The sequence below is a fragment of the Tamandua tetradactyla genome, chromosome 12 (genome assembly GCF_023851605.1).
Source record: "Tamandua tetradactyla isolate mTamTet1 chromosome 12, mTamTet1.pri, whole genome shotgun sequence".
In the NCBI taxonomy this organism is placed as follows: domain Eukaryota; kingdom Metazoa; phylum Chordata; class Mammalia; order Pilosa; family Myrmecophagidae; genus Tamandua; species Tamandua tetradactyla.
In genome coordinates, this window is record NC_135338.1 from 99,489,025 (window position 1) to 99,502,907 (window position 13,883).

At 45.4% G+C, this 13,883-nt stretch overlaps 1 protein-coding gene across 2 annotated transcripts in view; it reads left to right on the top strand.

The window, feature by feature from the left end:
• PDE8A (phosphodiesterase 8A) overlaps positions 1–13,883 on the top strand; it is a 170,742-nt gene that overhangs the window by 100,275 nt on the left and 56,584 nt on the right. For both annotated transcript variants that reach the window (XM_077124302.1, XM_077124303.1), the window contains exons 4-5: positions 12,666–12,722; positions 13,514–13,568. In XM_077124302.1, coding sequence (XP_076980417.1) covers positions 12,666–12,722; positions 13,514–13,568 — 112 coding nt within the window. The remainder of the gene's footprint in view (positions 1–12,665; positions 12,723–13,513; positions 13,569–13,883) is intronic.

A 13,883-nucleotide genomic window follows, 5' to 3' on the forward strand; every position in this document is an offset into this window, starting at 1 on the left:
GCAAACCCGGGTAGATGGAAACACTAGTAGTCAACGAGAGGGCGGGGTATGGGGTGTGGGATGTATGAGCGTTCTCTTTTTTCTTTTTATTTCTTTTTCTGGAGTGATGCACATGTTCTAAAAATGATTGTGGTGATGAATCCACAACTATGGGAGGGCATTGTGAGCCGCTGATGGTACACCATGGATGGACTATCTCCCCACACACTTCTGTTTCTAAAGCTGAAGTACCGATGGCCCTAAAGAAAGGACGTGGGAAAAAGGCTGTCTTGACTCACTGTCAAGCTGGGGGCATCGGAGCTGTCCTGACCAGAGGAGCAGGGGCCTTGGCCCCCCCTGAACACCAGTGCTCCTGTGAGCGGCCCTGCTCCCCTTCGTTCTTTTATTTCTTGTTTTTTGTCTCGGTGCAGTTTTATTGAGGTATATCCACACACCATGTGGTCATCCAAAGTGTACAAGCCGTTGCTCGCAGAGTCATCATACGGCTGTGCGTTCATCACCACAATCAGTTTTTGAACATTTTCATTAATCCAAAAAAAAATAAGAAAGAACACCTAAAACATCCCATGCCCGTTGTGCTGGTTTGAAAGGAAGTATGCCCCCTAAGAAAAGCCATGTTTTAATATGGATCCCATTTCTTAAAGGTAGAATAGTCTCTATTCAATGCTGTGTATTTAGGGACTGTGATGGGATCATCTCCCTGGTTGATGAGATTTAGTTAAGAATGGTTGTTAAACTGGATTAGGGGATGACATGTCTCCACCCATCTGAGTGGGTCTTGATTAGTTTCTGAAGTCCTATAAAAGAGGAAACATTTTGGAGAATGAGAGATTCAGAGAGAGCAGAGAATGCTGCAACACTACAAAGCAGAGAGTCCACCAGCCAGCGACCTTTGGAGATGAAGAAGAAAGATGCCTCCCGGGGAGCTTCATGAAATAGGAAGCCAGGAGAGAAAGCTAGCAGATGACGCCGTGTTCGCCATGTGCCCTTCCAGCTGAGAGAGAAGCCCTGACTGTGTTCGCCATGTGCCTTCTCACATGAAAGAGAAACCCTGAACTTCACCGGCCTTCTTGAACCAAGGTATCTTTCCCTAGATGCCTTTGATTGGACGTTTCTTTAGACTTGTTTTAATTGGGACATTTTCTTGGCCTTAGAACTGTAAACTTGCAACTCATTAAATTCTCCCTTTTAAAAGCCATTCCGTTTCTGGTATATTGCATTCCGGCAGCTAGCAAACCAGAACAGATTTTGGTACCAGGAGTGGGGTGCTGCTGCTACAGTTTGCAAATACCAAACATGTTGGAACAGTTTTTTAAATGGATAAAGGGAAGATTCTGGAAGAGTTGTGAAAAGCTTGATAGAGAAGGCCTAGAATGTTTTGAAGAGACTGTTGGTAGAAATGTGGACTCTAAAGACAATTCTGATGAGGCCTTAGACAGAAATGAGGTCCGTGTTATTGTAGACTGGAAGGAAGGCGATCCTTGTTTTAAAATGGCAGATAGTCTGGCAAAATTGACTAGTGGCTTGGGCTGGAAGGCAGATTTTAAAAGCCATGAACTTGGATATTTAGCAGAAGAGATCTCCAAATTAAATGTTGAAAGTGCAGTTTGGTTTCTCCTTGCAGCTTATAGTGAAATGCGACAGGAAAGAGATAAGCTGAAAACTGAACTCTTGAGTAAAAAGAAACCAGAAATTGAGGTCCCGGAAAATTCTGGGCCTACAGAAAGGGAGACTACAGAGTATAGTGTGGATTTAACCAAATGTGGAACTACCCAGCCATTTCAGAGAAAGTCAGGATCGGACATGGAGTTATCCAGGAAAGATTTGTGGAAACTCCTTATGTCTGATGGGCATGATCCAAGAGTACTGCATAGAAAGCCAACGAGAGTGCTGTGGGACCTGTATAAACAGAGCCGCTGCCAGTCTGGACTGAGGGGTTCAGAGAAGGGACACATTGGAGGAAAAATAACTTCAGAGGCAAAACCGTGGAGACTGAGGTCTGAAGTCAAGAAGCCTCGGGCAAGGAGAGCGGACCCACCCAAGCCCATGGAGAGGGTGAGTTTGCCCCAAAGGCAGAGAATGGGCCTTCCACCTCGTTGCAGTGGAAGAGTCATGCCGCCTCAGGTCTTGGAGAAGGTGAAGCACATTCCTTGGGGTTTGGGGAGAGCCTGGCTGCCACCACATGGAGGGGTTGAGCGTGTGCCCTGGAGATGGCAGAAAGCCCGGGTGCAGCCCCAATGCTTGGAGAAGGTGGAGCCGAGAAAAAGGTGGTCTCCCCAATATCCCCCAAGGTTGCATTCAGAGAGAGGCAGGCGAAGGCATTTGGATAGGGTGGGACTGCCGCTTTCTAAAGCCCTGAGGATAAATGAGTCTCAGACTTTGAAATCTAATGGACTTTGCCCTGAGGGTTTTCGAAACTGTATGGGTCCGGTGACCCCTGTGTTCCTTCCTCCCTATGGAAATGTGTATATGTATCCTATGAATGTTCCTCCTTTGTATGTTGGCAGCAAATAACTTGTTATAAGTTTTCAAAGGTCCAGAGCAAATGAAGAGAATTTTGCCTTAGGACAGACCATGCCTGTAACTGACTTGATGAGCTTTTATACTGTCTCTAATTTTGTACTTCATTGTATTGCTACTGAAAGGTTTAAGGTTTCTGATATCGTTATGAAGTTAATGTATTTGTATATGGGAAAAACATGTCTTTTTTAGGGGCCAGAGGGTGGAATGTGCTGGTTTGAAAGGAAGTATGCCCCCTAAGAAAAGCCATGTTTTAATATGGATCCCATTTCTTAAAGGTAGAATAGTCTCTATTCAATGCTGTGTATTTAGGGACTGTGATGGGATCATCTCCCTGGTTGATGAGATTTAGTTAAGAATGGTTGTTAAACTGGATTAGGGGATGACATGTCTCCACCCATCTGAGTGGGTCTTGATTAGTTTCTGAAGTCCTATAAAAGAGGAAACATTTTGGAGAATGAGAGATTCAGAGAGAGCAGAGAATGCTGCAACACTACAAAGCAGAGAGTCCACCAGCCAGCGACCTTTGGAGATGAAGAAGAAAGATGCCTCCCGGGGAGCTTCATGAAATAGGAAGCCAGGAGAGAAAGCTAGCAGATGACGCCGTGTTCGCCATGTGCCCTTCCAGCTGAGAGAGAAGCCCTGACTGTGTTCGCCATGTGCCTTCTCACATGAAAGAGAAACCCTGAACTTCACCGGCCTTCTTGAACCAAGGTATCTTTCCCTAGATGCCTTTGATTGGACGTTTCTTTAGACTTGTTTTAATTGGGACATTTTCTTGGCCTTAGAACTGTAAACTTGCAACTCATTAAATTCTCCCTTTTAAAAGCCATTCCGTTTCTGGTATATTGCATTCCGGCAGCTAGCAAACCAGAACACCCGTATCCCCCCTATTATTTATTTTGACTTTGTTTTCTTACTCATCTGTACACACACTGGATAAAGGAAGTATCAGCCACAAGGTTTTCACAATCAGACAGCCACACTGTAAAGCTTTGTAGTTATTTAATCATCTTCAAGAATCAAGCCTACTGGATTGGGTTCAGCAGTGTCAGGTATTTCCTTCCAGATACTCTAAAGTCTAAAAAGTCACAGGGTGGAAGCGGCCTGGGTCACTGAGTCACCTGACGGAGGAAAGGTGCCGGAGGACTGCCCAGACCCAGAGTGGACATTGCAAGGAACGGAAACGCCCCACATGGACTGTGGTGGCGAATGTGTAAAACTGTGACCGCACGGGAAGCGTGAACTGTGACCGCACGGGGAGCGTGAATTGTCTACTTAGTTTACATATAGTGCATAAGAATAACCTCCAGAGTGACCTCTGGACTCTGAAGTCTCTCAGCACTGGAACTTTATTTTGTTTCACTTCTCTTCCTCCTTTTAGTCAAGAACGCTTTCTCAATCCCATGCTGCCAGGTCCAGACTCCTTCCTAGGGTCATGTCCCAGTTGCCAGGGAGATTTACACCCCTGGGAGTCATGTCCCATGTTGTGCAGACAGTGAGTTCACCTGCTGAGGTGGCTGGAGAGAGAGGCCACATCTGAGCAACTAAAGAGGTTCCCTGGGGGTGACTCTTAGGCATAATTATAGGTCAGCTTAGCTTCTCCTTTGCAGGAGTAAGTCTCATAGGGGCAAGTTCCAAGACTGAGGGTTAGCCTATTGAATTGGCAGTCCTCAGTGCTTGTGAGGGTATCAGGAATTACCCAGGTGGCAAAGTTTAATGGATTCATATTTTTTCCCCCAGTCCCTCAAGGGAACTTGGCAAATACTTGTTTATGTTCTGCCCCGATTGCCCTGGGATGTGTCGGGCACCACATTAACCTGTGCAAACCAGCAAGACCTCACTCCCCATTCAAGAGTCCATGTAGTTATGGTGTTTGAATAAGCTGACCGTACAAGTTAAATTAAATAGTATGCTACAGAAAGTATACATTTTGTACTGAATAAAAATCTCTTCTTTTGGTCTCACATAAGTTGAAGTTTTAAAACATGGTCAATATCACCCTTTACCCTTTAGTCTGATCTACCTTAGTTCTAACTGAATCGGTTCCATTTATATCGCTAATTGAAGTCTGATCTCTTTTTCACCTTTTCAGAAAGCTTCTGTCTGGGGCTGTTCTAGTTTGCTAGCTGCCGGAATGCAACACACCAGAGACGGATCGGCTTTTAATAAAAGGGGATTTATTTTGTTAGTTTTTCAGAGGAAAGGCAGCTAACTTTCCACTGAGGTTCTTTCTTATGTGGAAGGCACAGGATGGTCTCTGCTGGTCTTCTCTCCAGGCCCCTGGGTTCCAACATCTTTCCCCGGGGTGACTTCTTTTCTGCATCTCCAAAGGCCTGGGCTGAACTGCAAGTGCTGAGATGAGGAATGCCGAGCTGCTTAGCAGTGCTACGTTGCAATCTCTCATTTAAGCACCAGCCAATTAAGTCAAACGTCACTCATTACAGCAGACACGCCTCTTAGCTGACTGCAGATGTAATTGGCAACAGATGAGATTCACGTATCATTGGCTTATGTCTGCAGCAACAAGACTAGGTATGTTCACCTGGCCAAGTTGACAACTGAATCTAACTAACAGGGGCAATGCTGACTCTCAGAGCTCCAGAAGTCTAGCTCTGTGTCTCAGACGTCACAGTACTCAGAATTCCAGGAGACAGCCAGGGCTCAGCACAAAGAGCTGATCATCTCAGAATTTAGAAATAACCAGTCCAGATCAGGGACAGAGCTACCTCTTTAAGAGCTTACGATGAGGTACCTTGGCAGTAGGCTTTCCCCCGATGACCTGAGTCCTCAAATACAATCTTGGTTTTCACACTATAGTTAGTTCATGTTAGTGAGAGGTGTTATAATATGTGTCTTTTAGTTTCTGGCTTATTTCACTCCATATCCTGACTCCGAGGCTCACTCACCTGGTTGCCTGCCTCACACCTTCCTGCAGCCGCTCAGTGTGCTGCTGGGCGTGTGTACCACACTTCACCGTTCTGTTCTTCGGGAGATTAGGCCACCTCCCTCCACGGCAAATCATGAATACGGCCATCAAAAACACGAGTGTGCAAATGTCCATTTGCGTCCCTAATCTCAGTTCTTCCAGTACATACCTAATAATGGGGTTACAGGGCCATATGGGAACCCTGTGCTGGCCTCCTGGGGAGCCACCACACTGCCCTCTAGGGGCTGCACCTCTCTGCTTCTCCCAGCAGTGAGGAGGTACGTATCTCCCTCTCTATTTCCTCCAGCATTTGTGTCTTCCTGTTTATTCACACACCATACAGTCCAACCTAAGCAGACAATTCACATTCCCTGTGCAGTCACAGTTACACGTTCACCACCACCATCCATGTGAGGACGTTTCCATTTCTTGCAGTGTCCACTCTGGGTCTGGGCAGTCCTCCAGCACCTCTCCTCCGTCAGGTGACTCAGTGACCCAGGCCACTTCCACCCTGTGACTCCACTGACTCAACACCAGCTTCCTTCTCAGGGGCAGGGGATGGAATTGCACTCAGCATCACACCTGTGTTTCAGCCTGGAGGTGATGAGCGTTACACTTCTGCTCATAGTCATTGGCCAGTTTCTGTTAGAAGGTGCTGCTCTCTTACTACCCTGTGTTACTTTCCAGGGTAGGTACATGGTTTTTATCAGAACTCAGCCTTTTCAGCCTTTGCAGAACTCATGATCATTTTGAGGCTAGGAGAAGTCTCAAGTCAAGGCATTCTGCAAGGCAATGCCTTCTCTCCAGAGTCTGTATCATTGGTGCCTGCTACCAGCAACGCTCCTTGTTCCTTGGTTTGAATCCCTGCCTCGTGTCATACCAGCGACCTCCTCTCTGCCCATTCCTTCGTGACTTTCTACAGCCATGCAGAAGCCTAAGACCGGGGCAGAGGGGGATGGAGAGAGATACGGTGTTTCCTGCCAGGTTGCAAGAAGGGACAAGAAGCCTGAGCGCAGGAAGAGTCCTTCACATACGCAGATTTAGAACAGCAAACTGCATCAGTTCTCAGATTTACTTAGAGAACTGGAGAGAGAAGAACAGGGACCCATTCCGTGTAGAGGACCCATGCTTTTAAGAGGCCTGCTGGCAGCACTTTTTTTTACATGGGCAGGCACTGGGAATCGAACCCGGGTCCTCTGGCATGGCAGGCGAGCATTCTTGCCTGCTGAGCCACCATGGCCTGCCCTGGCAGCACTTTTTGAGCCTAAACTTACACTATTGACCTGCTCTTCAGGCCTATCTAAGAGGAGCACAGCTGCTAGCAACAAAGGATACAGCCAGGACTTGGTAAGGAGACACTCCTGACCCTCTCCACTGGCAGTGTCTTGGCCTGGGCAGATGTTGCTCCTGTTCTGGGTGAATAAACAGGATGAAAATGGGAACTTTAAAAGCTGCCACACATAGCAGAGGGGGAGGGATAGCCCTAAGGACCAAGACAATTATTTTCTGCAAGAAATTGAAGAACATGTTAAAAGACATGTTAAGTGTACTCAGAAGAAGTATTCCTTTGTGAAACAGTTGCAAAATTCTGTAATGAAGGGGAAGATTTTATAAGGGAAGTTGACAGATAATGTGTGGAAATCCAAAATGCATTAACAGAATTAAAATCCATGGAGAATGGAGAGGTAAGACTCACCCAGAGTTCCAGAGGCTTCCGTATAACCTCTTGACTCATGTTGGTCTGTAGATCCTTTTACCATTGTAAGTTCCATTCTTTTTCATCTGAAACTCATCCCATACATCAGAGAGACCAGTAGCAAAGTCCTGGTTACAGGGTTGTGCTTTTGTAAACCTTACCTCATAGAAGGACTTTGCTGTGTCCTTCCAGTAAGCCTCCATCATGTGACCGTCCTGCCGGTTTTGTGTCGAGACCATCATCAGAATCATTTCTCGTTGCCTAGTGTGGCTTGAGCCTCAGAGTTGCTCGAAATACCCATTTTCCATAAAATAGAGTCTCTGAGTTTCAACTGGACCTATGGCCATCCAGAATATATACCGTATCCCCTAACTTTCCTTGCAGCTGGCCCATGAAAGTGTTATGTGCATCTTCTGTAAAATATCCTTAAAGGGAGTGTGCAGACTCTTGTTCCACCCTTCTTCCCACTGTCTGGAACATAGACATTGTGGCTGGAGCTCAAGCATCTTTCCTGGGCCAGCAGGCAATGCAGACAGTAATAGAAAAGCACAAGAGAGAAGGCGCCTGATACTACAAAGTGCCATACAGCCTGAGATGGCCTACCTTGCATGTCTTTTGTATGTGAAACAAATCCTGTTTAAGCCACTATTTGGGGTTTCTGTTATGGGTGGCTAGGTCTAACTTTCATGATATACCCAAGAAGAATGGTTTTTAAGAACTTTCCAGTATGTGTGTCCTGCTTTTCAGAACCTCATGCTACAAAAACGTGCTCCATCATTCTTCTGACCTTACAGAATCTGCCTTCCTAAAGTCTGTGCATATGTTCGGTCTGTGACAAGCCATTCTTCCTAGTTCCCGTGAATTCTAAAGCAAGTGTGTTATTTTTCAACCAGGTTCCTAACATTTCTGTTTCCTAGCAGTTCTTAGTGATCAGAAAAGTCAGGAGTACACTTCTGCCTTTTTATACAGTTGTGGACCTCCTTTGTAGGGATCAGTTTGTATCCAGTTAAATACGCTCTTCCCTTCAACTTCATCCTTAGCCAAATGCCTGTCATTCCTGTGTTTCCAATTATGATTAAGTAATCCGAAGCTACTCCGTGAGCCTCTAATGGTTGCTTACTTGCTATTATTCCACTCAGATCTTTTTTTTTGCTTCTAAGCAAAGAGTTGAGAAGGGTGCAGGGTGATGTTGGCTCCTCTCTTCCCGAACGCCAGCTCCTATCCCCGTCCCCAAGCGGCCCCAGCTGCCCTGCCCCAGTCCAGGAGGTCTGTCATCTGCCTGGGCCCACGGAGCCTTCGGGCGGATGTCCTGGGGGCCCTCCGGAGGCAGAAACAATGTGGGATATTTTAGAACTCAGTCACCTTTGAGGATGTGGCTGGGGACTTCACCTTGGAGAAGTGGGCTCTGCTGGATCCTTCTCAGATGGGATGCTGGAGACCTTTGGGAGCCTCTCTTTGATACATGATAAGACTCAATTGAAAGCCAGTGAGCCAGTTTCTCACCAAAATGTTTTTGGGCAAAAGATGTGCAAGGAACAGATTATAGCAAACTTCACAATGGTGTCTGCCTTTTAGGGAGAAATTGGGAATACTCTAACTTTGAAAAATAACACAAAAACTAGGCAAGACATTTGCAAAATCATATGGAGGAAGTAGTCTGTGAAAAGGAAAGTGGAGAAACCTTGTGTAAGATTCCACATCTCCATTTGCACAAGAAAACTCCCCCTGGATTGGTCCATATGCATGTCGTTTGTGTGGAAAGGTCTTCATGCACCATCCTTCCCTTGGGCACATCAGGTCTCTTACTTTCCATGAAACACATGAATATCAGGGATGTGGGAAGGTCTACAGACGTGCCACCTCTCTAAGATCATATGTGATGATTCATAATGGAAAGAAACTGTATAAATGTAAGGAATGTGGGTAAGTGTTCATTTATCCCGCATCCTTCAGAAGACATCCTAACACACACTAGAGAGAAATGCTATGAATGTAAATAGTGCGCTACAGCTTTTGGTTGTTCCATTTCCTTTAGAAGGTATGAAAGAATTCATACTAGAGAGAAGCCTTATCATTGTGAACAATGTGGAAAAACCTTCAGTTATCACCATTCCTTTTGAAGAACAAAAGAACTGACACTGGAGAAAACCCTATGAATGTCAGTATTGCAGGAAATCCTTTAGTTCACATGAATCCTCCCAAGGACATGTGAAAGTGCATGCTGGAGAGAAACATTTTGAATGTAATCGATGTGGTGAAGCCCTTAGTTGTCCAAGTTCACTTTGAAGACATGAAAAGGGTTCATACTGGAGAGAAGCCTTACGAATGTAGGTATTGTGGAAAAGCCTTTTGTTGGCTCCCGTGCTTTAAAGAAGATGTGAGAATGCACCCTGGAGAGAAGGACAGTGAGTGTAAACAATGTGGAAAAGCCTTCAGTAGACTTGCTTCTTGTTGAAGCCACAAAAGGACTTACATTGAAGAAAAACTGTATATAATTATTGTGTGAGAGTCTTCTGTTGGCAGGCACATCCCTTCAAGTTCATATTAAAACACACACTGCAGAGAAGTTATATAAATGTGAAAAATGTGAGAAAGCTTTCAGTTGGTCCACATCCTTAAAAAACATGGCAGAACCCACAGTGGAGAGAAACCCTATCAGTGTTCTCAGTGCGAGAAAAGCTTCAAGTGGCTCTTATCCTGACAAAAACACGTGAGGTGCCACACTGAATGGAAGCCATATAAACGTGGAAAGTGTGGGAACACCTTCACTTAGTCCTCCCCTCCTCGCAGAGATAGCGAGAACTCATCTGGGAGGGAAGCCCTAGCATGTAAATCCTGGGAAAAAGCCTGATGCTAATGAAATCATGTAGAGTAGTTCCCACCACAGCAGAAATGATTTTTCTGTTGAGTAAGTGGCCAATGAAAAATTTCACTTGGTGTTTGTTGGGCTTTTCTTATTTACCTTGAGTGGCAGGAAGAGGCTATGATTTACCAATTATATATTCTTCCATTTTCCTTGCTAATAAGCTATTGGCATATATTTGCAAATAGGCAAATTTTATCGAAGAGTATATTTTTACGTGAATTATTTTCATTTGTCCTTTGCTGTTTGTCCTTGCGTCTGGCGAGGATTTTGACAATAAGTTTTCAGTTAAGACGTGAGCCCTGTAGTGTGACAAACTGAAGACGGTTCTCCCGAGGGGAGTTAAAAGCAAAAAGCGAGAGCTGGATTGAGACAGCTGGCTGCAAACTTAAATTTGCCTTTCCTCACTCCAGATCTCTTTGATATTGTTAAAACATAAGAGCAAGAATAAATAAAATGTGCTAAGAAGGCATCAAAATACCTTTTGTGAGTCCATGTTTCTTACTTCCTGTTTATGATTAGTACTAAAATGTATTCCCAGTCTTTTCTGAGAGGGGTATGTGTTTCCGCCTAGATGATCGAGGACGAATACTTGTCGTCATGTTTATAGTGAACTGGTCTTGTCTGTGTGCGTGCCTGCCGCCTGTTCCCCTTCCAAGCCTTAGCAGCCCCCTTGTGTCCTCCTCCAGGAAGCTGCGCTCGGCTCTTCTTCAGGCAGGGATGCCATGCTGGCCGGGGGACGGCCCCGGGCCAGGAAGCCCTGCAGTGGCCTAGTGAGAAAAGTTCTTCTAGCAGAGCCATTCAGTGCCCTTTAGGCCGGCTCCCTGTGGAGAAGATAGGAAGCTGGGAGCTGGGGGAGTACAGGATGGGTGCTGGGGTAAGCAGAAGAGCTGAGAAAGAGGGAGGCAGACCACATGGCCTGCGGGGGCTGGCTGGTCTCCAGAGCTGCGTGCCCACCCCCAAGCACCTGCTCTTTCCCAAGTCTAGTCTACATCTGGCCTTGGACACGAAGCCTTTCTCAGTGTGAGTTCCACGAGAAGATTAAGCACCAGCGCCCGGTGGCCAGGATGGGCAAAGGGAAGCAGTCAAGTCCATCTACCTGTGTGTGCCCATGGCTGCTTTTGTGCCAGAGAGGCAGGATTGGGTGGTTATGACAGGCCATGTGGCCTGCAAAGCCAAACCATTTACTCTCAGTCCTCTACAGAAACAGTTTGACAAGACAGTGGCACCATTTCCTAGAAAGTTACCTTCTCTCTTATGCATCTAAAATGGTACTATTTATAAGCCACCTTGGACAATTGAGAAACAGTCACTCAAATCATTTTCTGTGCTCCGTGACTCAGGAGTGCTCCTGCTTCTTTAAAAGAGCTGGGGCCGTGGGATCAGATTTGGGTGGTCTCTGCCCCGTTCTGGGTGCAATGTCCCAGAGGCCAGCATGCTTCTGGCTGGGCTGGGGCAGAATAAAATGTACCCCTAATCTTTGCTGAGAGGGTGTGGTATTCTCCATTTCCCTTTTCAAAATTCACCCTTGCACCTGAGTCTTTTCTTCCCAGGCCTAGGGCCGAGTTCCTTCCTCCTGCAGGCCTGTGTCTTCCTTTCCAGAATACTCTGCTTGCTTCCCCAGTGTAGGACGAGTTCACGGCTATTGTAAGTCTCCAGTGGAGCAGTTTCTTTTCTTTCTCCTACTCCTCTGTGTCACATCTGTTTCTCTCTTCTCTGATCTCTTGGCTGGGTTTTCATTCCCCGGGGCGTCCTGGGAGGCTTCTTCTCCAGAGCTGTTGAAAAGTTTGTCTTCGCCTCTGTGTGTGAAGCCTGTTCTGCTTGGGAACTTCAGTGGGGCAGTTTCTTCCACTTCTGTCAGCAGCTCCCTCCATCCTTAACCTTTCTATCAGATGTCGTCTCTTCCTGACGGTTGTGTTCCCCCATCCTGCTTAGGAAGTCTTCCTTCTTTTTGCTGCTGAGACTACCGTGGAGACCTGACCTTTGGGTCTGTCTCACTTTTCTAAACGGCAGAGCTGCAGCCTCACAGCTCCAGAAGTTAGAAGTCTGATGTAAAGGAGAGCGATCCCGTCCCTGCTTCTCCTGGCTGCCGCCCGCTGTGGCCCCGCAGTCTCTGCCTCGGTCGTCACACGGCCGTCTCCCCTCGTGTGTCCGTGCCTCTTCTCCCCTCATAAGGATCCCAGTCCCTTGGGTTAAAGGCCCACCCTACTCCAGCATCACCTCGTCTTAACCCCGCCAATTCCATCTGCAGTGACCCTCTTCCCAAATGGGGCGCATCCTGAGGCATTGGGGTTAGGACCTCAGCATGCCTATTGAGGAGCACAGCTTAACCCACAGCAGGCCCCTCGCCCCCCGAGTGTGGTCGTCCGCTTAGGCAGTGTGGAGGCCCACCCACGCAGGCGCAGCCCCTGAGGTCAGCGGAGAGCAGAGCAAGTCGAAGGCGCTCACCTCCATTGTGGTTACATTCGGCTCCGTAACTGTCCGGCCACCACAGCCTGTCCCCAGAAGAGACAGTCCAGCTAGGCGTGAAGCCCGGAAGGTGGCGGGTCTTTTGCTCTGCCTTCCAGCCCTCCCCAGCCTGGCTTTACCAGCATCTGTCATCTTAGGAATTGTTTTAAATTTATTTGAACGTGTTTTGTTTTTTTTTGTTTTTTAAGGTCTATTAGATCATCGAAGCTCTCTGAAAACACAGTTATTGTTGGTGTAGTACGCAGGTAAACTTTTTTATTTTTCAATGTTGAAATTCAAGTGTCAGTATAATGTTTGCTCTTACAGATGGTCGAATAGCAACTTGCTCTGTGCTGTGACAGATGTGGTCGTTTTTATTCTTCTTTCTTCTTTTGTATTTTCTTTTGCTTCTCCAATTAACTTCAAAGGAGCGGAGTTTCTACTCTCATGCTAGGTTTTGTGACTTTGAACTGCATTTTGCTTTGTAAATTGGCAAACCATGAGAGAATTCCATTCTTAAAAGTACAGTTGTTTTCCAGGGGTATCTTCTTAGGGCCTTTTAATTCTAAATATCTTTGAGGATTTTAATTATATATGAATGAAGGGATATCTTGTATTTCATCCTTAAATTGGTGGTGAAGAAAAGACATATGTGAAAGAGGAGGGTACTGTTCAAATGAGTATTACTTAGCTTATATATTTTTATAAATGTAAGAAATGTTTGTGTCCTTTTTTTATAAACTGAAAGTAGGAGGAAATAGAGAATTGAATTTAGTTTAAGCATTTATTTTACATAAATATATTCTGGCTCCTAATTTAATGTACTCTGTATTTCAAACATTAGTATATTCTGCCAAAAGCTAAATATGAGATGGAGACAGAAAACTCTGTTCAACTTTATGTTATAAAGTTTCATGTTAATCTAATTCATTTAACAGTACTCATTATGATAGTAGTATCTTAATTAATTTACATAGATGTAAGTTAATGAGTAGTTGAAAATGCAAGATGTAATTGATAAAAACTGTCTCTCACCTATTGCTGTGTTCTTTTGAAGGGGAGATAAAGAAGAGTCTTCTGTAATGCCCCTTATCGCTGCAGGCTTTACAAGGGTATGCACCGACTTCTTTGTTACACAAGTATAATTCAGTATGAGAAGTCACTATCTCAGTTTAGTGCCCAGCAAATATTTTGAAATAATTTGACATTCAAAAAAAAAGAAAATTGTCCTTGTGTTGGTTTGGTTTATAACCTGATGTATCTGCAAGACTTTACTTAGTCTCTCCAACGTGAGTCCTCTAAACATAATAAAATCTCCTTTAATAGCATACTTCTTTTGAATTATACTGTGGGATGAATGATTATGATGCTTACATGTGTACATGCAACTTTTAAAGTCAGTTCAGGGATTCTAAAATAAGGCAGCC